Source organism: Colossoma macropomum, unplaced genomic scaffold (genome assembly GCF_904425465.1).
Source record: "Colossoma macropomum unplaced genomic scaffold, Colossoma_macropomum, whole genome shotgun sequence".
Lineage (NCBI taxonomy): Eukaryota > Metazoa > Chordata > Actinopteri > Characiformes > Serrasalmidae > Colossoma > Colossoma macropomum.
This window is the reverse complement of record NW_023494788.1, coordinates 39,366,666-39,390,665: the sequence shown is the minus strand read 5'-3', so window position 1 is coordinate 39,390,665 and position 24,000 is coordinate 39,366,666. Positions and strand designations below refer to the sequence as shown.

Below are 24,000 nucleotides of genomic sequence, written 5' to 3'. Positions count from 1 at the left end.
CTCATTTTCTTTGAAACTAGCTATTGATGCTTCTCTATTGAAGGTCTGTCTTCTTTTTTGCAGCTCACTGACAAAGAAGTGCTGGTACGCCCTCAGCTGTTATTCTGACCATGCGTGTCCTCAGAACTGGTCCTAGGTGGCACTTTAACTATGCTGCATGACCTTATTGTTCAACAGGGCACTAAAAGCAAATAATAAAGCAATAAGCCACGAGAGGCCATAAGTTACTGCAGTTTAGTAATGGGGGTGTTCTTAGGCACGACGCGAAGTGGAGTGGAGGAGAAGAACGTTCAGTCGCCCATCCCTGTATACTGCGGTCATTTCATGATTTTTTTTTCTTTTTGTCGTATAACAATGAACATATGATAACACAGCACTGTTAAATGCAGAAATGTTGCTTTATAAGCACTTTTTGGTCACCAAATTACCACCGTGAGTCTTATTTAGCACCAACTCAGCAGTGCCCCCCTTCTCGATGAGGATGAGTCTCAAATGGCTCCCTGCTCCCTACATAGTGCACTACGTAGGAGTTTAAATACTGGATCCTGCAGCCCAACAGAGGAAAATACAGCTAACAGTCATTTGGGACACATCCACACTCGATAAATGAGGCACTGTTTGGCTGTAGAGGCTGGAATTTCTAAACTTTCATAGCTAGAACACTGTTTAGGGAGTAGGGAGCCGTTTGGGATTCAGCCTGACTTCTGACGGACATATGAGGCGTGTAAGACATTCAAGTGACATTATTCAGACATTATTCAGACTTTTATACAAACATTTTACAGTTAATCACACTGTAAGTACTTTAATTCAAGTCTGTGTTATTAATGATGGAGTTGTTTAGGCTGTTGGCTCTTTTAGCCTGTTAGCTAGCTGACCAGCCTAGTTCTAGTTAAGAACATAAGTTGTCAGCCCCTCAGTTTAAACAGAAAAAGTGTTCTTACTTCATCAGTACACTTGGTGCTCCATGCCAGCAGCATTAGAGTCAAAGATTATTCTATTACCAGGGTTTTTTTGTGGCGCAGTGATACACAGTTCAGTTGCTGTAAGACGATCATAGGTGTGGTATATCGTGGACTTTACAACAGCTTCAAACACAGCTCAGCCAATCAGATTTTAGGACTGGAACTATTCGTTTTATAGGTCCAAGATACCACAGGCACAAAGCAGAATTTAAATAGACACCGCTTTTAGTTTGGATAGATTATCATAGATATAATGCTTGTTATATATCAATAACTTTAAAATTGTATACCAAAGTATGATGGTGCACCACCACTGCAGATACTGATGATATGTTGCCCTGCACTACAGCTGCTTTGATTCTTCTGGAAAGGCTTTCCACTAGGCTAGGTGTTGGACCATTGTTGTGAGAATTTGATTGCATTTAGCTACAAGAGCATTAATGAGATCAGGTAGTGATCACTCCTCACAAACAGCACTCCAACTCATTCCCAAGGTATTCAGTGGTGCTTCAGTCACTCCAAAGAATGGAATTCCGTTCACATTGGCATGCGTGGCATGGAACGTTCTGCTTTTCATTTTGACGCCCAAGTTAACAGGTTGATGCGTTTATACAGCTTGTGCAGCATGTGCAGCGGTCAGCGTGTCCCAGAAACAGGACAGAAGGTAGAGAATAGGCGTACACTTTTTCTAGTGGATCTAGAGGCTTGGGCAAGATTATCCAATCACAAAACAGATGCAGTCTGCTTTTTTACGAGTGATCATTTCATTAATCCGAGTGAAATGACTTGTGATGACTTGTTCATTTGGGAAAATGTGCGAGCGGTCACTCTGCCGCATCGCTCACGCTGGATATATTGAATTTTGTAATCATTGGTAGGAATGACATTAGGTGGCCAAACAGTTACATCAGCAGTTCACTTTATAACCAGTGATTGCATAATCCAGGTCTGGAAGCTTTATTTAAGGAATGAATCCAGGCCTGGAAGCTTTATTTAAGGTCTGGAATTGAAGACCTAAGTTCTGCAGCATGCTATTCTACAGTGCTGTGAAAAAGTATTGGTCCGATTTCTTTTATTTTTGCTAATTTGTCACATTTAAATGCTTCAGATCATCCAGCTAATTTTAATAGAAGATAAAGAAAACACAGGTAAACACAAATTAATCATTCCATTTATTGAAGATACAGATGCATTTAAAACCTATATCACAGATTTGCGATAACTTTTGATGAGTCTTTTACTTCGCTGTGGAGGAGTTTTGGCCCACTCTTCTTTGCAGAATTGTTTTAATTCAGCTACATCGAGAACTGCCCGCTTAAGGTTGTGCCACAGCATCTTAATGGGATTCAGGTCAGGACTTTGACTCGGCCACTCAAACCCTAATTTTGTTTCCTTTGAGCCGTTCAGAGGTGGACTTGCTTGTGTGCTTCGGATTGCATAATCCAACTGCGCTAGAGCTTTAGGCCACAAACTGCAGTTCCTTAGATGTTCATCTGGGTTCTTTTGTGACCTCCTGAATGAGTCGAGGATGCTTTCTTGATAAAATTTGGTATGCTGGCCACTCCTGGAAAGGTTCGCCACTGTTCCAGGTTCTCTCCATTTGTGGATAATTGTGGTTCGCTGGAGTCCCAGAACCTTAGCAATGGCTTTGTAACCCTTTCCAGACTGGTAGATTTCAGTGACTTTGTTTCTCATCGTGTGCTGCTTTTTGAGACCGTCTAGCTGTTTCACATCGCCAGACAGGTTCTATTTAAGTGATGTTTAGAATCAGCAGGTCTGGCAGTAATCAAGCCTGAGTGTGGCAGTGAAATTGAACCCAGTAGTCAATTGATTTTGGTTAACTGGTTGATTTAGTAGCTAAGGGGCCGATTACTTTTTCACATGGGGCCAGGTAGGGCTGAAGTCATAGTTTAAAAAAAGAGCGTTTCGCGTTTCCTTGTGTTATCTTTGTCTAATATTAAAAGTAGTTTGACGATCTGAAACATTCAAGTGTGACAGGCATGTAAAAATAGAATAAATTGGGAAGGGGGCAAATACTTTTTCACAGCACTGTACTTCCAAAGCATTTTTATGGAATTATACAGTATCCCATCTGTTGCTATGCATCATTTGTTAGACACCCTCTACCCTGTCCATCTATGGAAAGAGACCACCATAGGACCACCACTGACTACACATTATCTGATCACTCTCAGCAAAGCATTGATACCAATATGGGAGTAAATGTTGTGCTAGTATTCATTTATCAGGTGCTGCTTTGTGCCTATACGGTATTCCCAATGACCAGTGGCTAGTGAGTACAGGTACAAGGTACGTGTACCTAATAAACCAGCTGCTTTCACTGAGTAAGGTTCACATGTGCCTCCAAAATTTGAAAAGAGCCCACTCATACATACACTCTTTGGGTAAGACAAGGTCATCAGGGTAAGACAATGTCATCGATCAGTTCGTCAGCAGCTGGGGTGACGACATCGGTCCCATGCGTGCAGAAACACAGCTCCCATTTCAGTCAATGAAACAAGAGAGACAGAGAGAAAATACAACAGGTCAAACATACAGCAAGCTCCTGTCCCACACTGGGAGTATCCTGATAATATGTCCCAGCACCGGATACCCCTCATGGGGAAGCACCGGCTGATTTCTACCCCTTACTCCCTCCACCAGGGCGGACTTGGGTTTTGCCTTGAAACAGATCCATGGCCATTAGTTGATAGGAAGGCGAAAGCGATACTGCCTGCGATTCAGCAAAGAAAGAGAAAACTAGACTGTTCCTCAGAGCACTTTAGGGGATGGTTGGTACTTGCTAGTGTGTGATGCTTTGTGCATCTTTAACTCTTTAAACTGCTTGATCTTATATGTGGGCCCACACTTTAACTCTCATAAGTACATATTAGATTCATAATAGAACAATCCATAAAAGTAAATGCAGTGTAGAAGTTACTGAATGATACATTTTAATAATAAACTCAGTAAAAAGCCCTCAGGTGTTGATGAAGCATCATAAATTATGAATCACCAGAAACATTTATGTAGTTAAATGTTGTTCTGATTGGGCAAAACATCCACCTTGTACTTCCATTCACTCGTCTTGTTGGTGTTTTACATATGTCAGTGTTACCGTTAGGTTGAGAGACCACCACTCAAAGATATCCAGCCAAGAGCAGGTCTGGGGTCAGAAACTGGCCATTGATGAAGATCCTCAGGATTGATAACACAAACAAAGCAACATTAAATGCAGTACATTCACAAGTAGGGATGCACCAATATCGCCATTTCCCTTCCGATACCTGATCCTCAAGTATCTACCGATACTAACTCTAACCTAAAACTGCCCTATATAAGACTTTTTTTGTTAAAATTGGAAAAAGCAGCAAAAATTTAAAAATGAAACCCCAAAATGTGATGTCCATGCACCGCTGTAAAGGCTGAATTGTATTTAAATAGTATATTTTATCAGTTTTTGACATAATTTGAAAATGCCTGTTGCTCTTTACATTGTTCTTTACACAATTTCATGATGAATGGACTGAAAGAAATGACCCAAAATGACTTGGGAAAAAGTCTGGTTCCTTTGACTTACATTAAAAGTAAAGTATGTTTTTTCCTTCTCCTGTAAAGTTACCATTTTGGAGATACGAGGTTTTGTTCTGACAGCAGTGAAATATATATATATATATATATATATATATATATATATGTATGTGTGTGTGTGTGTGTGTGTGTGTGTGTGTGTGTGTGTGTGTGTGTTTTACATAAATACAACAACAACATTATACTCAGAAATATATGACAACAGTAGATAATTCACATTCTCGATTCTGACTAAGTCCATTCTAAGTACTCTTTCAATGCTCTCGCAATCATCAGATTCATCTGCTCGGTAAGGAGGTCTGAAAGACAACCGACCACATGTTGCATGCAATTTCGCATTTCCTCCAGAGAGGTCTCCAAATCTCCAAATCTTACATAGTGTTGATTTATGCATCTGATAGGTGCCTGTAAATCCTGCTTTATGTCATTATACTTTTCAGATGTTTGATTTTAGTTAAAACAGTGTACTGTATCACAAATGAAACATTAACCTTGAAAGAATGGCATTTACTAATTGGATGACTTAACATTTGAATGGTTCAGCAGTTTGAAAATTCACTGCGCTCTTTGACCTGGTTTATTTTTAAATGCTCAATCAAATTTGATGTATTGCAATTCTTTCTGGTCATTCCAGCCCACGAAATATGGGTGTTACAACTTTTGCAGTAAGTTTTTTTAACTGCTACTTGTTTCAAGTGTGAATTAATCCCGTACCGCCAAAGAAATTGTTTCATAGTCTCAGTATTCTCTATTGCTGATACCGATACGATGTCAGATACTGATATTGTATCAGAATGGTTTCAGTATATGGTGCAATATTACTCTTTGATTTTTGATTGGAAAATTACTGTGTAAAATTGTCTCAGGCCTGCAAGTATGTGTGTTTGTTGCTTTGAGGGGTTTTCCCCCATCAGTATGATAATACTTTCAGTGCTTGCGCTCACTCCTGCTGGCTCGGCCTGGCGCCTCCACTTCCACACACACACACACAGAGTTGAAAATGAGATGGTAAAATATACCAGCACTATAGCTCGATACATGAAAGACCAGCCGAGAGAGAGCGAGACAGAGAGAGAGTGAGATGAGGAATGAACAGAATGGAATGAAGGCACCATCAGTATCAGTGCTAGCCGTAGTGCTCAAAGCAGAGAGTGTGATAGAGAGAGATGGCAGACAGAAGTGGAAGTGAAAAGGAGATGATGAAAGAGAATGAGCGAGGGGGGGAGTGAGCGAGTGAGTGAGTGAGTGAGTGAGTGAGTGAGCAAAAGAGGGCGCAAAAGAGGGCAAATTGGTGAGGAAAGCCAGGTTGGAGATAATGAACAGATGAGCCAATGGCGAGCCTGCTTGTTGTGTTTGCAGTCAGGTCTGGTCCAATCAGAGCTGTAGGCTGTGAATAGTTGTGGTTTTCCTGTCTACGGCCCAGTCTGAAAGAACAAACCCAAAATACCCAGCATTCCCCCCCTACCCAAACAGACTTTTCTTTAATTCCCCACCCAGACCCTCAAAACTAACGCTCATTCACACTCGCACACAGCTCTTATTCTCAGTCACTCTCTCTCGCACCCACACGGCCACAGTCACAAAGGTGGTCTGTGTTTCAGCGTCAGTGTTAAATCCATGAACTTTCTGCAGTTAGAAGAGAAACCATCAACATGGCCTCAGGCATATTAGCACGCCATCTTTTTTCTTTTCCCAGCAGTGCTCTGCCCTGTATTTAGACGGATATCTTTACGCTGTGTGCATGTATAAATAACTGTAGTAGCCTGTCTGTCTGTCTGTCTGTCTATTTGTCTCACATGCATCTCCTCTTGGGTTTTTAATAAAGTCACATGTTGTGCTCAGATAATAATGCTCATCTTTGTCTGCGACTAAACTGTTATATAGAGTTATGGATTAACTGAAGATTGGGAGGAGATCCATGCCTGAAACCCCTCCTCCTTTCAATCTAACGCCTTTCTGTTTTTGATGAAGTTTTCCCAATCCTCACCACCACCCCACCTCCTCCCTGCTCCTCACTTATATCTGTCCGTCCTACCAACGTCCAAAAGGGGAGTCCGGCCTTTTTGCTCCGATCAGCAACAACCCAGAACTCCTTCCCAAGTTCTTTAGAGTTTTCTCCCTCAGTCTCCCCTCACACTAACACTAGTGTTGGGCTGATAGACGATACCATCGTGCATTGTCAGTGGCTGACGAACATCACGATGTTGAGCCAGCAATGTGATGCCACACCTTTTACCACCCTCTCATTTATATCCTAACGTTACACCAGTTATTCTCACTTATAAAGTCATTTCATTTAAACTTAAAAGTTTACACTGAGTCCAGGCAAAGAACCATAACTTTACCAAGTAAGATGCAGCCCCAAGTCCTTTTTTCCCTTTTCGCAGCGATGTATAATGTGAAAATCTGTTTTAAACCATCCATCCATCCATCATCTAAACCGCTTATCCTTCTGGGTCGCGGTGGGGTGCTGGAGCCTATCCCAGCTGTCATTGGGCGGAAGGCAGGATACACCCTGGACAGGTCGCCAGTCCATCGCAGGGCACTGTTTTAAACCACTGTTTCAGTAATGCTCCTTGTATTTTCACCATGATAGGTAGATGTATTAATGTCAAGCTAGAGGTTAAAGGTTTGGTGCTATTAGGGATTTTTATGTCAGCTCTACTTTATATATGGACATCAGCTCATAACACACGTCAGTAACATTGTTTACTTTGCATGTCTCCATTTTTCAGGCTTAATCCTGAAGTCTCTTCTTTTACTGTTGTAGCTTTAGCCTGTTAGCCTGCTTGCTAGCTTTCTGCTATCTGTCCAGCCTGCTGTTAAGGGCAGAATATATCCAGTTATAAAGAGAAAGTTATTGATGCTCAACTGGCAGTTTATCATCTGGTTTCACTTAATAGACACAAAGAACCCTTAAACTGGTAAAGAACCTTCACAAAGCTCTTTTTCAGACGTGTTTCTTTCAGGAACCAAAAGTGGTTCTTCTGTGGCTTTGCTAAAAAAATCTGTCTGTCTGTGTGGGTGTCTGTCTGTCTGTCTACTCAGCATTCTGGACTTAAAGGCCATGAATGTAAGCAGTGATGGATGTTGAAGTGAAATAATGTTCAGTATCTTTTAATTATTTTAATAATTTGTGTTAAAACACTGCTGTGCTGTTCAGCGCAGCCCAGAGGAGAATGGGTTCTGGCGTCCTGGTTCCTCTCTGTATTTCTTTCTCATACTCTTAGAGTTTTTCCTTTAAGTCTTGGTTCCTGTCAGTGTTTCTTCTTCGTGCTCTCAGGTTTTTCTTGCCGCTGTCGCCCTCGGCTCACTCATAAGAGGACGGGACCTGGATGTCCATAAAGCTACTTTGTGCTAACGGCTGTTGTAAAAAAGCTCCATATAAATGAAACTGAACTGAAATTAATCGTTGCTGGCGTTTCTTTAACAGTATTGCTTACTGCATCGACTGTTGCCTTTGAGGTTCGTCCAGGTTGTAAAGTTTATACAGCTGACATCTGAGAATTGTGTAGTTGTCTTAGCTGGTGGAAGTCTGACGGATGGTGAACTCATTTGGTTGGAACACAAAAGCCTTCAGGTTTGGGGCTCAGTTGCAGCGCTCCAGCTGCTTAGACACCAGGCGCTCTGCTGGAGGAACTCGGTGAATCTGGAATAGGCTGCAGAACACGAAGAGATACTCTTGCACCCAACCAAGCAAACTCACTTCCCTACTTTTCTTTTCTTTTTTGTCGTCTTCTCTTCCACTTTAATTTCCTCGCCCTTTTGTTCTTTCTGTCTACTTCCCTCTCTCCCTCTCTCCCTCTCTCTCTCTCTCTCGCGGTGTCTGTCTGGGGTTTTTAGTTGATCAGGTTGGCACAGTGCAGACGTTTTCACATCTCACTAACCCCCAATATGCCCTTGTCACAACGGATCCGTCGGAGAAGAGCAGAATAAAGCAGTGAGCTTGGGAAGAACACAAGGTCACCATGGTTTCGGAGCCAGGACCCGCTCGCCCGTGATTCCACAGGCCGCTGCTGTGTGTGTGTGCTGACTAACGGTAACTCAGAAAGCAGCAGGGCCTTTTAATGCACTCCATCCATTCAGTGTCTCCAATAAATGCTTTATACTGAGATGCAATTTGGTCTTTTAATATTACCGCAAACCACAAGAGCAAGCTGTGTGAGATAATGACACTCAATCACTTACACATGCGCACACACACACGTACACACACGCACACACACGCACACACACACGTACACACACGCACACACACGCACACACACGCACATATACACATCCCCCATGACAACTCCACATCCCATTTACTCAGTAAGACGCAGATCCAAGTCCTCTGTTTTTCCATTACATGCATGCTTTCATTTGTGTACGTTTCTGAATGTTCTTCAGCTTAAATATTTCACAACACAAGCGCATACAGAAACAGACTGAGTGTGCTGTGAGTGTTTTTTGCCCCAAAGGCCTGTCACGGTCATGAAATTTTAGCTGATGAATTACTGCCATATAAATGCCTATGTTTAATTATTTTTTTTTGTTTATTGTTTACTGTCAAAGTACAAAAAAGTGTCCAGTTTGGTTTAATAGCTACACTCTATGGCCAAAAGTATGTGGACGCCTGGCCATCGAACCTATGTGAGCTTATTGGACATCACATTCCAAAACCATGAGCATTAATAGCTGCACTCCCCTGCCCCTACCCCCACCCCCCCCACCCCCCTTTTCTTGCCATTTGGTCAAAAGAGCATTCGTGAGGTCAGGTGCACAGTCATGCTGGAGCAGTAAAGGGTCCCCCCCCTAACTGTTGTCACAAAGTTGGGAGCATGTAATTGTGTTTGTATGCAAACCCTGAAAAAGAGCCCCAGCCCATTATCCCCCCTCCACCAAATTTACGGCATTTTACATTTACGGCATTTTGGCAGACGCTCTTATCCAGAGCGACTTACAGTGTGACCATTTTACACAGGTAGGCGAAGGTAGTGTTAGGAGTCTTGCCCAAGGACTCAGGGCCCAGGTGGGGATTGAATACCAGTCTACAGCATAGAAGGCAGAGGTGTTACCCACTACACCACACCAACCAAACTTTACTGTTGGCATTATGCATTCCAGTAGGTAACATTCTCCTGGCATCCACCAAACCCAGATTTGTCCATCAGACTGCCAGACAGTGAAACGTAATTCATTCCTCCAGAGAACACGTCTCCACTGCTCCCGAGTCCAGTGGTGGTGTGCTTCACACCACTCCAGCCGACACTTGGCATTGTGCATAGTGATCTTAAGCTTGTGTGCAGCTGCTCGGCCATGTAAACTCATTTTCTGAAGCTCCTGACAAACAGTTCTTGTGCTTATGTCACTTCCAGAGGCAGTTAGTGAGTGATGTGACAGAGGACAGGTGATTTTTCCACACTTCAGCGCTTAATGGCCTCGCTCTGTGACTTTGCATGGCTCATTTCTGAGCTGTTGTTGCTACTAGATGCTTCCATTTCACAATAACAACACTTACAGTTGACCAGGGCCGATCTAGCAGGGCAGAAATTTTACAAACTGATTTGTGGCATCCTGTGAAAGTGCCGCGTTTAGTGCACTGAGCCCTTTAATATGACATATTTTACAGCCAGTGTTTGTCTGTGGAGGTTGCATGGCTATGTGCTTGATTTTATACACCTGTAAACAGTGAATGTTGCTGAAACAATTAAAATAGCCATCTGTAGTTGTAGCTTATTTGGCATTATTTATATTGCAACTCAGTGCTAGTATGGATCATGTTTTCACTTAGCCCACATATTGTGAGCTTCAGGTTAAAAAAAAACTAAAAAAAGGCCTGTAAAGAAACGGGAGTTGGAATCAACCATAAAAATATATATATATATTTTTTGCGCTTGCCTAGTAAATATGCAACATGTGAATACATACAATAGACAGTAGGTGATGCATTCACACATTGTGGATCTAGAGGTGGTGACTCAGCTGCCTTGATTTTGCATATTGTAATGGATTTTAATCTGTTATTATATCATAACGTATACAGTCATTTTTTGACAAAATAAAATTCTCAGTTTAATTTCAAAATGTAAAAATCCAAAGTAGTGTCTCTACTCACTGCTGTGTAAACAGTTCACGTGATATAATTCTAATTCTAAATCGATTAAAAGAATCTAATGAAATCTGATTCACTCATGGTTAAAGTCCCTTTTGAGATAATCGAATCAGATTTTTATGAAGAACACAAATTTACACACACCACACAGGACACAGCCACAGAGGGTATCACCTAACATATTCGTTTAACATGTAACATATATATCAATTATATTTGAACATGAGGTTCATCCCTTGAGGGGTTAGAGTGAAATTGCTCAGTTCTTTGGGCCGGTTTGGGCCGGGCTATCTGCGGCTGACCGTAATAACGGTAATCATGTTTTGTGTGTGCCTGTCACCCTGGCCCCCTGCCACAGAGGTATTTAGAGAAATTGAAAATTAGATTCTTGTTTCATTCATTCTTTATTTGCTTGCCGGGAGCAATATGAATGATTGGGCCTCGCTCTTAGACTGGTAAAAGATTAGCTTTTTTTTTTTTCTTCTTCTTTTCCTGAGCAGCAGGTCCTTTATTTGTCTTTTTCACTCTGGAATCAAGGGAGAATAGAAAGCCCTGTCTGAGTTTTACTTTACAGGTCAACGGAAAGAGATTAAACTAATGCACTGGCTGCCACTACCATGCACAGGTTTTTCCTGATTCAATTCATCAGCTCAAATTGCCAGAACCCTTTTGAGCTGATTTAAAGGCATTATGGGGCAGAGAAACCACAACACGGCACAGAATGTTGATGTCTCCAAGAGACTCATTGGGAAACACTGGGGTAATGTGCTGGCAGCGTCATTATGGTCATGGTGTGGTCTTTTGTAGATGCATCACCGCTTCACTCTAGAGCTTCAGTCAGGCCTGAAATTTTGGGAGGAACCTGAATACAGCCTGAGAACTTTCTGCCTGACATGACTTGACCCACAGCACCGAGTTTGGAGTCAGAGTCTGATCCGAGACAGACAGAACTTAGGCTGAAGCTGACCCAAACCATGCTATTAAATTTTGAGCCTGACAGTGACTTGAGTCCAACAAAATTCTGTCTGAAACTGGCCCGACCCAGCCCACCATCACCCAGAGCACCAAATAAAGCCTGATAGGATAGCGCCTTTTAAATCACTGTGTAGGGACAGTAATAACCATCATTAGATCACACACACACACACATTATCTAAGCCACTTCTCCTTCTGGGTCACGGGGGGTGCTGGAGCATATCCCAGTGATCTTTGGGCGGAAGGCAGGAAACACCCTGGACGTTTCGCCAGTCACAGGACACACAGACATATACATTCACACACACTCATACCTAGGGGCAATTTAGCATGTGCAGTTGGCCTGACTGCATGTCTTTGGACTGTGGGAGGGAACCCACACAGACACGGGGAGAACATACAAACTCCACAGAAAGGACCCCGGAGAATCGAACCTAGGCTTTTTTGCTGTGAGGTGACAGCGCTACCCACTGTGCCATAATAGCAAAATACACACACACATCATCTAAACCGCTTATCCTTCTGGGTCGCGGTAATAGCAAAATATGAGAAGAGATATTCTTCTTCTTCTTCTACTACTACTACTACTACTACTAATAATAATAATAATAATAATAATACACTTTTTATTTATATAGCACTTTTCATGCGGGTGGCAGCTCAAAGTTCTTTACAGACAGGTGATAAAAAACAGTTATACAAGAAATCATAAGTATTTATTTAGAATCAGAAGAAAATTAAACAGTTTAAATCAGAAGATAAAAACCATGAGACGTAGAGTTTTAATTAAATGCTGAGTTAAAGAGAGACGTTTTTAGATGCTTCTTAAAAGTGAGCTCTGAACTTGACTGTCTAATAAAAGCTGAACTGAGCTCCACAGTTTAGAAGCAGAATAACTGAAAGTGTCTCTCCATGTTTTCTGTATTTTACAGAAGGTGTTTGTTGAAGGTCAGTATCTGCAGATCTAAGATTATGTGCTGGAACATAACCAGACAGACACTGTGTTATTTGAGTGGTGGACCAGGGGCGTTGGCTGGGCATCCAAAGATCTAGGGCTCACTTCACTGTATGATTTTTTTGATCAACTGAATTATCCCACCAGAATGTTCATAAGTAACCTATAAAATGTAAAAATTTTAACTTTTAGTGTAACATGAGGATCTACACATCAACAAAACTTGCAGGAATTCCCCAATGATCATTGGCATTTAAAAAGTGTCTGTTAGTGAAGATAGTATTAACCACACAACACCCAGCCTGACTATTTGCACTCCGCCTAGTAAACCATGTGACTATAACCCCCCAAAATGCTTATTTTTGCTGCCATTTTACTTTTTCCAGAAACAGTAGGAAGCAGCATTAGGAGAGGCTGTGTTCAACAGAGAAATAGAGACTAAGTTTGTATAGAGTAATATTACCCAGAAAATATGTGAGCGCAATGTTGCATTCACTACTCAATAAATACCATATTATAGTTTTTTAAATATCATATAATAGTGTTTTATCTCATGTTTCTAAATGATTATATACTGTCCACATTGCTGGTTCCTTATACCATATTAACTAGGACGATAACCCCCTGACGATAGAGAGTTCTTGGATAGGACATCCAGCTGAGAGTAGCTCTGGGGTCAGAAATTGACCATTGATGAAGGGCTGGAGGGCAAAAATTGAGCATCAGTAAATGGGCTTCAGTCTCTAACCAGCAAGGGGTTTCTAATAAAGTGGCCACTGAGTGTATGTGTACATCAGGATGATGTAAATGTTTTGTTTTTTTCAATTCCACATATTAAATGCTAACTGTACGTACTTCTGTTAACCGATAGGTATTTAATCATGCTGATTGGGACGGATCCATAAAGGTGTGTGTGTTTTCTCAAGTATGGAATTGGAAAATGAACGCCAGCATGTCTGATTATTTGCCCCCTCTCGACCAGATAATTTTCATGATTAATCGCCCTGACCAGCTTTGCATGACCTGCAGACAGCTACATACCGAATGGTCCTAAATCAAATTTAACGCTGCGTTGCTTTCCCCACAGTTGGAGTGTGTGAAACTTGATCGAGAGCAGTTTGATGTAACAAAACGGCTCAGTTTTAAAGCACTGCCTGCACCTCAGCTAAGCACATTCGGGGTTTGTGTTCCGTGACTGTGAATGCGCTTTAATTGAATTCCCTGCCGTGGGTATTGAGTGGAGTTTAGCTGTAGTAGTAATTCCGCTGTTGTGTTAGCTGCAGCTAGCCGGAGTTTGGACAGCGAAACGGCCTGTGAGCTCAGTGAAAATCCCCAGTTTATTACTGAATACACTTCTACAGTGCACGGAGTAATGGACAGTGGACACTGTATTATCGGCATGATCCAACTTTGAAATGCATGTTTTGCATATAGAGATAGAATCAGACACTCTGTATCTTTTACAGTCAGCATTGTTCTCTTCTTCTCTGTTGAGGCTCACAAATCCGGATGTAGATGGAAAAGGTCATAAGTGCTCTATTTCTCTCTCTCTCTCTCACTTGCCCTGTCTCGCTGTCTCTCGCCCAGTGTCTCTAACTCTCTCTCAGTTTGTAAATCTTTCAGATTGGTGTCTGAAATGCATTTTTCAGTTTTTGACATAATTTGAAAATACCTGTCGCTCTTTACATTGTGTGTACATTTCATGAAGAATGGATCAAAAGAAATGACCCGAAATGACTTGGAAAAACGTCTGGTTCCATTGACTTACATTAAAAGTAAAGTATGTTTTTTCCTTCTCCTGTAAAGTTACCATTTTGGAGATACGAGGTTTTCTTCCGACAGCAGCGACATGTGGAGTTGAATTTGTTTGTAAGATAATATTTGCTAATGACATATTGTTTAAACAGTTAATGTTTCCTCCCTGGAGCTTTTTTAAAAAAAATGCATACCATTTTACTAAATTAGCTTTTAAATGATTGGAAGGTCTCTCACTCTCTCTCTCTCTTTCTCGCTTATGTTTACATTTTTGGGAGAACACGCTTTGTGGGCCTGTTTACGCATCAACATGCATTTTTGGTGATCTGCTATCACAAGAAAAGGCATGTGAGAACACCTCCAGGAAGCGCCGTGATCAGATTATGATCAGATCTCTCAAACCACATTCGGAGATGGTCAGAGATGGATCTTGACAGCATTTAACTACAAGTGTAAATGGAACATGTTTCTTCTTGTACCGGTGGTGGATTTATTGTGAAGGGTTGCCAACCAACCGAGGGGTGCATGCTGCCACCCACTGTGCTAAAGTGTGAAAGGACAGACGAGAGGTGGATCTCATATCTCTGATTGCTGCCTCTTTGATTCCTCTGTCCTTCCTCCTCCAGCCCATGACCCGCAAACCAATCACAGTCTTCTGTTTTGAAGGACGCATCAATTCTTTAAATGGAGGAGAGAGGCACAGATGCATCCTGCGTGGAAGTCTTTTTATCGGAACGTGATGTAGGTGTGTTATTTTTATCATTTCCCTGCCTCCACTTTGTGTATTCATTGGATGAGCACAGTTAAATGGATGGTTCCGCCAAAGGATGATGAAATATAAATGTGGTTGAATTGTAATAAAGCATGTCCAGTGAAAAGTCAGTTAAAAATAGGATGTAAGTGTTTTTTATCTTTGATGATTGACGGAAGTCACATTTGCCAAACACGTTTGGTGAGGATTCCTCTGTCTTACAGGTTTGTTCGACTGAGCCCTGCGCTGACTTAACGTGATGCGTGCTGATTAGAAATTTTGTCCGACTTTTGCCAGCGCTGCTGAACATCACCGTGTCACATGACAGTAAAATAGTGTGGGAGTGAGGTGGCTACAGTTTTTTGAAGTCAGGCGCTGCATGAGCTCCAGCAAGTTTTATTCTCTCCCAGAAGGGTGCCGTTTATTTGATTTCCTCCTTCTAGGAGCTTATCTTTTACATATGGCTGCCATACACTATAGTTATTATTTCCAGTGTGTATTTTGAGCACGTGCTCATTTGTTGGTTGGCAACATTGGTTGCGAGATCAGCCGTTGCTGTGAGCTCAGTAGGGGAAGTAGAATGTGTCTGGTGTTTAACTCACCCCTGCAGTCATCGGCAGTTCACGTTGACCATCTATTCCTTGCTTCTTTACCTCATTTCCACAGAGTGAGGAGACAAGATGCAAGGAAAAGAATCAAGGATGAATGGTAAAGATATGAGATCCAGGCCGAAATAAGGGAACATGTTTTTGATGTCCACATATAGTTATGTAAGCAGAAATACGTCTTCTGAGTGCTGACAGCAGGTCAGAGGATACACAAGGATAATGAAATATGCTTTTGAGGATACGGGAGGCTGGACTTATCACCAAACCAAGAGCCTTCTTGCACTCTAGGCTGATGAGCGTCCAAACCAAGATTATCAATTCGTATAGTAACGGGGTCATCTGGTCACAGTGGGGACACATTTTAGTGAAAAGTGTGAAAGGCCTCTGGCTAAAATAATCCAGATGTGATCCGGACATGAAACGCATGTTGATCCGAAATGTAAACAGGCTCTATGTGTTGAAAGGTACAGCTCAGCTTTATCTGTTTTGCGAGTGCGACCACAGAACAAAACATACAGTTCTTTGTTGTTCTACAGAATGTCTATAGACAAATGAATCACTTTTGCGCACCTAAAGATGCAGATAGCAAATTTTCATTTTAATAGTCAAACGTAATGGCCATTACGATATGTAGGTTATCTCTGAGATTACCAACATTGGCAGTCGGCTATGATGGGGGTCACTTAACCAGAGCAGTAAGGCGCAATCTAAACGGACCTTGACATGAAGATCTAGGACCACATATGAAAGTGACTCAGGTCGGATTTTAAAAGATCAGATTTGTGTCCACACAGCTCTGAAAACATCAGATCTGAGTCACATTAGGGCAAAAAATCGGATTTGTGCCACTTTAACCTGGTAATGTGAACGTAGCCTTTCATATGTGGTCCGATTCGTGGCAATGCGACCTTAATGTGACCCTCAGATCGGAATTCATGGCTTTTTTTCCACTGCGCGTGCGCCATCATTCAGCGTTACCATGGCAGCAGCGCCGAACAGAAGTTAAAGCCTGTAAACGGTGGAAAAGCAGCTCATCTCACCTTTTTCTCCTTCGTCTCGCTCTAATGATGAAGCTGAGAGCTGATCAGAGTTAATGATCTTCTCAGCGAAGCTCGTTCTGCTCGTTAGTTTGTGCTGATGATGCACGTGATTCGTTCACGTGACGTTACTGAGTAGGATGTGCGCATGAGGGTCATTTCAGGACGCCGGTTCGTTTACATTAATGACAGATTTGGATCACTTACCTAAACGAGTGTGAACCATCGTGTCAGAGAGATCGGATTTGAGCAGTGAGGCTTGTAATGTGAACGTAGCCTAAGTGGCTCAGGTCAGATTTCAAAAGATCAGATTTGTGTCCACACAGCCCTGAAAACATCAGATCTGAGTCACATTAGGGCAAAAAATCGGATTTGCGGCACTTCAACCTGGTGATGTGAACATAACCAAATTAACATGTAGCTCACTTTGACAAAGGGTGGGGGGTGGGTTGTCTTCCTGTTTTGAACCTGAGTGGGTGGGACCTGTATTTATGCTCAGTGAATCCTGTCTAGGCTTAGTGTGAAATTGGCAATACTGTTGTATTTGGATTGTTGATACAGTGTAGTTAGTGCACTTTAGCACAGTGTTTATTTTATAGGTTAAATCGTCTGTTTGTCTTGTCTTGATTTGGAGTCTGTGGTGTATTGAGATGCATTCGGCCTGTGTTGTTGTTGAGGAACTGGTTGTGTATGATGTTTCTTTGGCGAGCACTGTGGACAGTATGTGTGTGAATGGTGTGCACACAGGGGGCTTGGAGTACTTTGAGGGCTGTTTCATGTGTGTGGGGCAATTTCAAGAAAATCTTTAAAAACTGATAGTATCGATGCGTTAATGGCACCATAGAACTCAAAGTCTCTGAGCTTTAAACTGCTTCTAAACTTGGAGTATCAGAACACAACCTCTCCCTCAGTCAATCCCACAGGACCTCCTCAAATCCTCTTACAGTGATGTGACTCTAAAGCCACGCCCCCTCACACCCCGTCAGCCAGTGGTCAGACCCTGCTGGTGCCCCGCCCCCGCCACCCTCTCCCTACACTCTTACAATTCCCCCTTTCTTTGCGAGCGAGGGAGAGGGGAGGTTTGTTTTTCCCGAGCGAAGGGCCATGTGTTCCTCCGATCAGCAATAATGAGGAAAAGTCCAGAACTTTCCAATCCTTCTCTCCTTCCTTCGCTCTGTCTTTCTGTCTGTCCGTCTGATCCTTGTTTAATGTCACTGGCAGAGAAAGTCTGTCTCTCTCTCTCTCTTTCACGCTCTCCACTCTTGATCATGGTAGAGTAGTAATGGAGATTTTGTCTGACCTGAGGTCAGTTTTTCCGTGCTGTCAGAGGCGTTTGGCAGGTGTGGGTTCTGAGAGTTTGACCAATCAGAGCTGATGTTTTCCAGAAAGCGGTGCCAACTTCGACGAGCCTCCTGTGAAGCCTTTGGCGTCTTTAGCCATTATGAGAAGTTAGTATTTGTGTCTCCTTTTACACGATTGAAGGCCGTATTTATTAGCTTGCTCATGTATCGTGTGGGTGACCCATGTAACGTATTAGTGTGCAAGCAAGCATTAAAGCAGAAGGATGATGGGAAAAAAAAGAAAACAAGCGGCGTGCCGAGGAAGCGTAGTGGCTAAAGAAGAACAATATAGGGAATATATTCCTTTTTTGAAAGTAATACTCTAAATTCCTCGCCCTCTGTCTGTCTGCTTTTATGGAAGATCAATGCATCTAATGCACTATAATGGGTCTTAGCCTGCTAGCCTGGGGGGCTACTAGCCTCTGTGTGGGTCTGTGTGTGTACATGTTTCCAGAATTTTTTCTTTTGCCTCCAGATGGCTTGAAGCTACATGTTCTACAAACACGCTAATGCTGCATCCTGTGTGTTTGAGTGTTTTGCTGGTGGCGCCTCCTTAATGAAACTCCACCGTACGAGAACATGGAAGCAATCCAGGATGTTTCGGAAAAGAAGGAAACAAGTCAAAAAAAAAAGCTGCGTTTCGCGGAGTGTGTGTGTGTGTGTGTGTGTGGGGGGGGGTGATCCAGCTTTTCAGCAGCAGGACCCCCGCTGAGCGCAGACTAAACACACACTCTTCTGCACTTTACATCTCATCAGAGATCAGAACTCTCTAACGGCTTCAGGTACCAAAAAAACCCTCCTGCATAAACATCGACCAAATGAATGCTAATGGAGTGCACTGCCTCTTATCGCGTGCACCGTTTTGGTGTTTGTTTGTTCTCAGTGACACTCAGTGTCTTTCCTGGGTTTCCTTTTTTCGAGTTTGCTCACTCATTTTGGGATGTGTGTGTGAAGATACTCGCTCTTGTGTGTTGTCATTCTAAAGGATGATTGGTTTGTTGTTCGTGTGTAATCATCCTCCCTGTGATTGGCTAGTAGTGGCTGTTGCCATAGTGATATGGCGGCTCCCTGGTGCCCGGAGTGCTGGCGGTTGTGCCAGTGACCTACAGCTGGCATCTTCGCCGTACACACACACACACACGCTCACTCAGATGGCTCTTGCTAGTGCTGGGTGATACATTGTAGGTATGACACAACAATAATGATTGTTAGAGATACAGATGATGAGCATTAGATCCATGATACCATGCCATGCTGGTACAAATGGGGAAGCCTGAACAAAGCAGGCCAGTCAAAGCGAGCTGTATCAGACATGTACAGCATTATTTTAGAGTTCAAGCACTCCAGAAACATGTATTCATTTAATTTGTTAGGGTGATTAAGAAAATGTATTGATTAAAATCTAGGTTCTCAATTAGTTTAGTGATTAGTTCCCAAATTTAAGATAGCAATGGTATTCACAGATCATCAAGTCATCATTAACAGTCTGAAGATCCTCCACAAGGGGGAGCTGTTAGCACTCAGATCGCTTTTGTGTGAATCATTGAAAGAGAGGAAACCCTCGCTGACAGGACCTCACAAATACATGTAGTTATGAATGGCATGTATACAAAGTAAAATTAAATGTTTATTGTTAAATTATATATAATTACGCTTATATGAAGTAAAAGTGCATATGAAGCTAACAGGCTACTCCAGTAATATTGCCTTGCTCAAAGGCACAACCACAAATACCCAGTCAGTTCTGGGATTTGAACCTGTGACCTTCTGGTTGTAGACTTGCCCCTCCTGCTACTAGGCTACCAGTCACCCCTGAAGCTCTGTTACAAGCATAACATTGAAGTTCTAATACCGAATATCTGTAAAACACTTTTTTTTGTTATCTTGAGTATTTTAAAATCTGCAAAAGTCTCTGTATAATACATTATTGATCAGTTAAGCTCATTTTTATTGTTTAGATTAAAGAAATGTACATGATAAATCTTCAAAATAATCAGTTTTTGATTACTAATATAATAGTGACAACCCTTCAAATGCATGCAAACTGAAATGTCATCTGATGCCCAGAAACCATGATACATTTGGAAAGTATTTTGATATTCAGTTTTGTCATTACCGCCCAGTATCAGTTCTTGCTGTTGATAAGAATCAGCTAATGTCTCAATAGGGTGTGGCAAAACCCATTTCATGCACTGATCACTAGAGTAGGAGTGAGCTTCTATTAGATTTAGACTGATTTACACATGCCAGCTACAGTAACTCAATCAAAGACAATTGGCTAAATCTATACCCATTTTCCCCTTCGGAAAGCTCCCTCCCCCTCCAGCCTGTTGTCAGTTCCGCTGTGTAATCCGACAGTCATGCAGCACATCCAGGCAGGCCTTTTGTGATAACAAAGAATGGAGATCAGTTGGAAGTGCTGTTCCATTTATCTTCCTCTTTGATTTGGAAGCACATTTGCACATGAATCTTTGCTGTTGAAATACAAACAGATGCGCACACACACACACACACACACACACACACACACACACACACACACACACACCTGCTCACTCGCACAACCCCCCCTTTTACAGAAAGGTACATCCTCTTACTAAAAGAAAATATGTTGCCTCATGAATGCTGGAGTAATCTTCACTGCAGTGATGGGTTTAGTCTCTCTGAAATGAGTCCCTTCCTCACTTTGCCTTTGCACACAACCTCCTGGGGTTGCAAATACACCACTTTAATGGATGGTCAGATTCTCAATTGGCCCAAATGAACAATCCTTAAACCCTCAGTTTGGCTCAAGAGAGCGCATCCAGAGATTTCGCCCAAAAAGCGATGCATTTTCTTTTAATGTAATAAACACCTTACATGAAATATTGCTGATTTCTGAAGTCATGTCAAAGTGGGAGGGGTTATAAACTACAGTGTTGCCAGAGTGGGAGGGATTATAAACTACAGTGTCATCAAAGTGGGAGGGATTATGAACTACCGTGTCACCAAAGTGGGAGGAGTTAGAAAGTACAGTGTCATCAAAGTGGGAGGGGTTAAACACTTAAGTCTCAGCAAAGCAGGAGGGGTTATAAACTGCAGTGTCACCAAAGTGGGAGGGTTTAAATGTGACAGTCTCACCAAAGTGGGAGGGGTTATAAACTACAGTGTCACCAAAGTGGGAGGAGTTGAATGCTACAGTCTCATCTAAGTAAGACGGGATAAAATCTATAGTCTTGATAAAATGGGAGGGATTAATAACTGCAGTGTCACCTAAGAGGGAGGGGTTAAAAGCTACAGTCCCTCCAAAGTGGGAGGGGCTATAAACTTTACACAGTGTCACCGAAGTGGGATGTATTACAAACTACGGATAATGTAATAATCGCATAATCATCTTTCATCAGGAACATGATGTAAGTGATGTTTTATTAAATTTGATGAATCAGGTAATAGTATAGTAATAATAATGGGGTAATAGCGAGAAGTTAAGGTGGGCGGGGCTAGAGGCTACAATATAACTGATGACGGAGCGGCTGGCAACACCGTATCCGAGCTTTGTATGTGTTGACTGCAATTAAACAGAGTGATCTCATCTGTCTGTTTGATCTTGCAAAATGGTGCCTTGCCTGTGCTCTCACTCTCACTGTCACTCTCACTCTCACTCTCACTCTCACTCTTTCATCCTCCTTCATCTGCACTCAGGCACTCGCTCGTGCGCACTCTGCTCACCCGACGCCGCTTTTTCTTTTTGATCATGAAACGGAGCCAAGCTTTGTCATCAGAATGTCTTGTTTTGTACCTTTCTGGACTTGGTCCCCAACGGCTTCCTCACTCACTCTCGCTCACTCTCACTTACTCTCTCTTACTACAATCCCCTGAATCAGCTGCTGACTCAGCCACGATTCTCTTTGCACAAACACTTTTCCCTAAGCTGTCAACACTGTAGAATCAGAGGTGAAAAGGAGAACACTGACCCTACCCACTAGATAGTGAATGGGGAATACAGTGGATATATGTATGTATGTGTGTGTGTGTGTGTGTGTGTGTGTGTGTGTGTGTGTGCGTACACGTGCACATGTTCCTGCATACTCGCTGTGTGTTCTCCATCAGTGTAATCTAATTTCTCCCCAGAGAACGGAGGTGGATCCATCAGGCTCTAAATGCCTGGGCTCAAATGTGATGAGGAGATAACAAACCTAATGGCATTATGTAGCATTATACTGGAGGCTTCTTGGCCCCTCTGACTTCCCGTACATTCTCTCATCCCTGCTGGTCAAACCTTGTTTATCCTTAGTTATAGATGCAGGGCTGCGGTCAGACTGATGCTGCTGTTGTAATGAAGGATGACATTTGGCTGTAAGTACAGGTCTGGGGCAGCGGTCAGCGATATTACCTCAAATTTATATCACAATATTCTCACAGTAACACTCTGAGATGTTGAGCACCAGAACATAAAAGAGTTATGAACATAAGAAGAACATAAAATACCACTACAAAAGAGCTTCTTCCCATAAGCCATCACTCTCTTGAACAGTTAAAATATTACACAAAAACAATATTCCAGCTTCAAACTGCCCTTCATAAATACTGGTAAATAGTATCTGAGTCAACTCCATCCTCTGGAACTGCCGCCTCAAACCAGTGTTTATTCTGGCATCTTACTTACCTGCCTTATTACCCCACTTATCTGACTGTTACCTCACTGGTCCCTTTCTCTGCCACTGTACACCCTTTAACTGCTGCTGCACTCAGCACTTTAACCTTAGACCCATACTTTGCACAGTGTAAGGTTTACAGGTATGACTGTGTGTGTGTTTTGTGTGAGTAATGGTAGGAATGCATGTTTTATTTTATTTAATTTTATTTTGTTATATTTTATATTTATTTTATTTTATTCACTACATGTGAATGTCTGTCTGGTACTGTGCTCTGTGAGCTCCTGTAACCAAAACCAAATTCCTAGCTAAACCAGAGGACAAAACTGAACTTAATAAGATAGAGGACTGTGTAAAAGGCATTAAAGAATGGATGTCAAGCAACTTCCTTTTACTAAATTCGGACAAAACCGAAGTCCTTCTTCTTGGTCCAAAAGCTGCTAGGGATAATCTGCCTACGTTTACTCTTAATCTCGGTAGTTTCTCAATTGCACCAGGCACATCTGTAAAAAGTCTTGGTGTCACGATTGATCCCAGTCTGGCCTTCGATGAGTACATTACCAATATTACCAGAATAGCTTTCCTCCACCTGCGTAACATCGCTAAATTAAGAAATGCACTGTCGCTACAGGATGCAGAAACGTTAGTTCACGCCTTCATCACGTCCAGGTTAGATTACTGTAACGCTCTGCTTTCTGGCTGTTCCAGCCAAAACCTTAACAAGCTTCAGTTAGTCCAGAACGCTGCAGCCAGAGTTCTCAGCAAAACCAGGACATTTGACCACATTAGCCCAATTTTGTGTACCTTACATTGGTTGCCAGTTAAATTCCGCATTGAGTACAAAATTCTTCTGCTGACGTATAAAGCTCTGAACGGCCTTGCTCCTCAGTACCTCAGTGACCTTATTTCCTATTATCAACTGACACGCCCACTTAGATCACAAGGTGCTGCTCATTATTAGTACCCAGAATAAATAAAGTTACGTCAGGGGGAGGAGCCTTTTCATACAAAGCCCCCCAGCTTTGGAATAGCCCACCAGTCTGTGTTTGGGACTCAGACACAGCATCCATCTTTAAGTCTAGGCTAAAAACCTACCTGTTTAGTCGAGCCTTTGGTTAATTTGTTTTCCTAACTATGTCCCTCTCATCCCCCCTCCCCCCTACTCCCCCCTTCCCCCTCCCCCTCTCTTTCCCTGAGCTGAGCGGCTGCCTGTCCTAAGAGGGTCTGACCTGAGATGCGGCCGGCGCACTGCACAGTGGTGTTAAACTGTATCCACTTCTACTGTTTTGTGT

At 42.4% G+C, this 24,000-nt stretch overlaps 1 protein-coding gene across 2 annotated transcripts in view; it reads left to right on the top strand.

Moving 5' to 3' along the window:
* mgat4b (alpha-1,3-mannosyl-glycoprotein 4-beta-N-acetylglucosaminyltransferase B) overlaps window positions 1–24,000 on the top strand; it is a 232,561-nt gene that overhangs the window by 86,196 nt on the left and 122,365 nt on the right. Inside the window, exon 1 of one of the 2 annotated variants that reach the window (XM_036569310.1) lies at window positions 18,037–18,182. The exons of the other annotated variant lie outside the window; for it this stretch is intronic. Coding sequence (XP_036425203.1) covers window positions 18,176–18,182 — 7 coding nt within the window. The 5' untranslated portion in view covers window positions 18,037–18,175. Of the gene's footprint in view, window positions 1–18,036; window positions 18,183–24,000 lie in introns of those variants that run through there. 2 annotated transcript variants of the gene reach the window in all.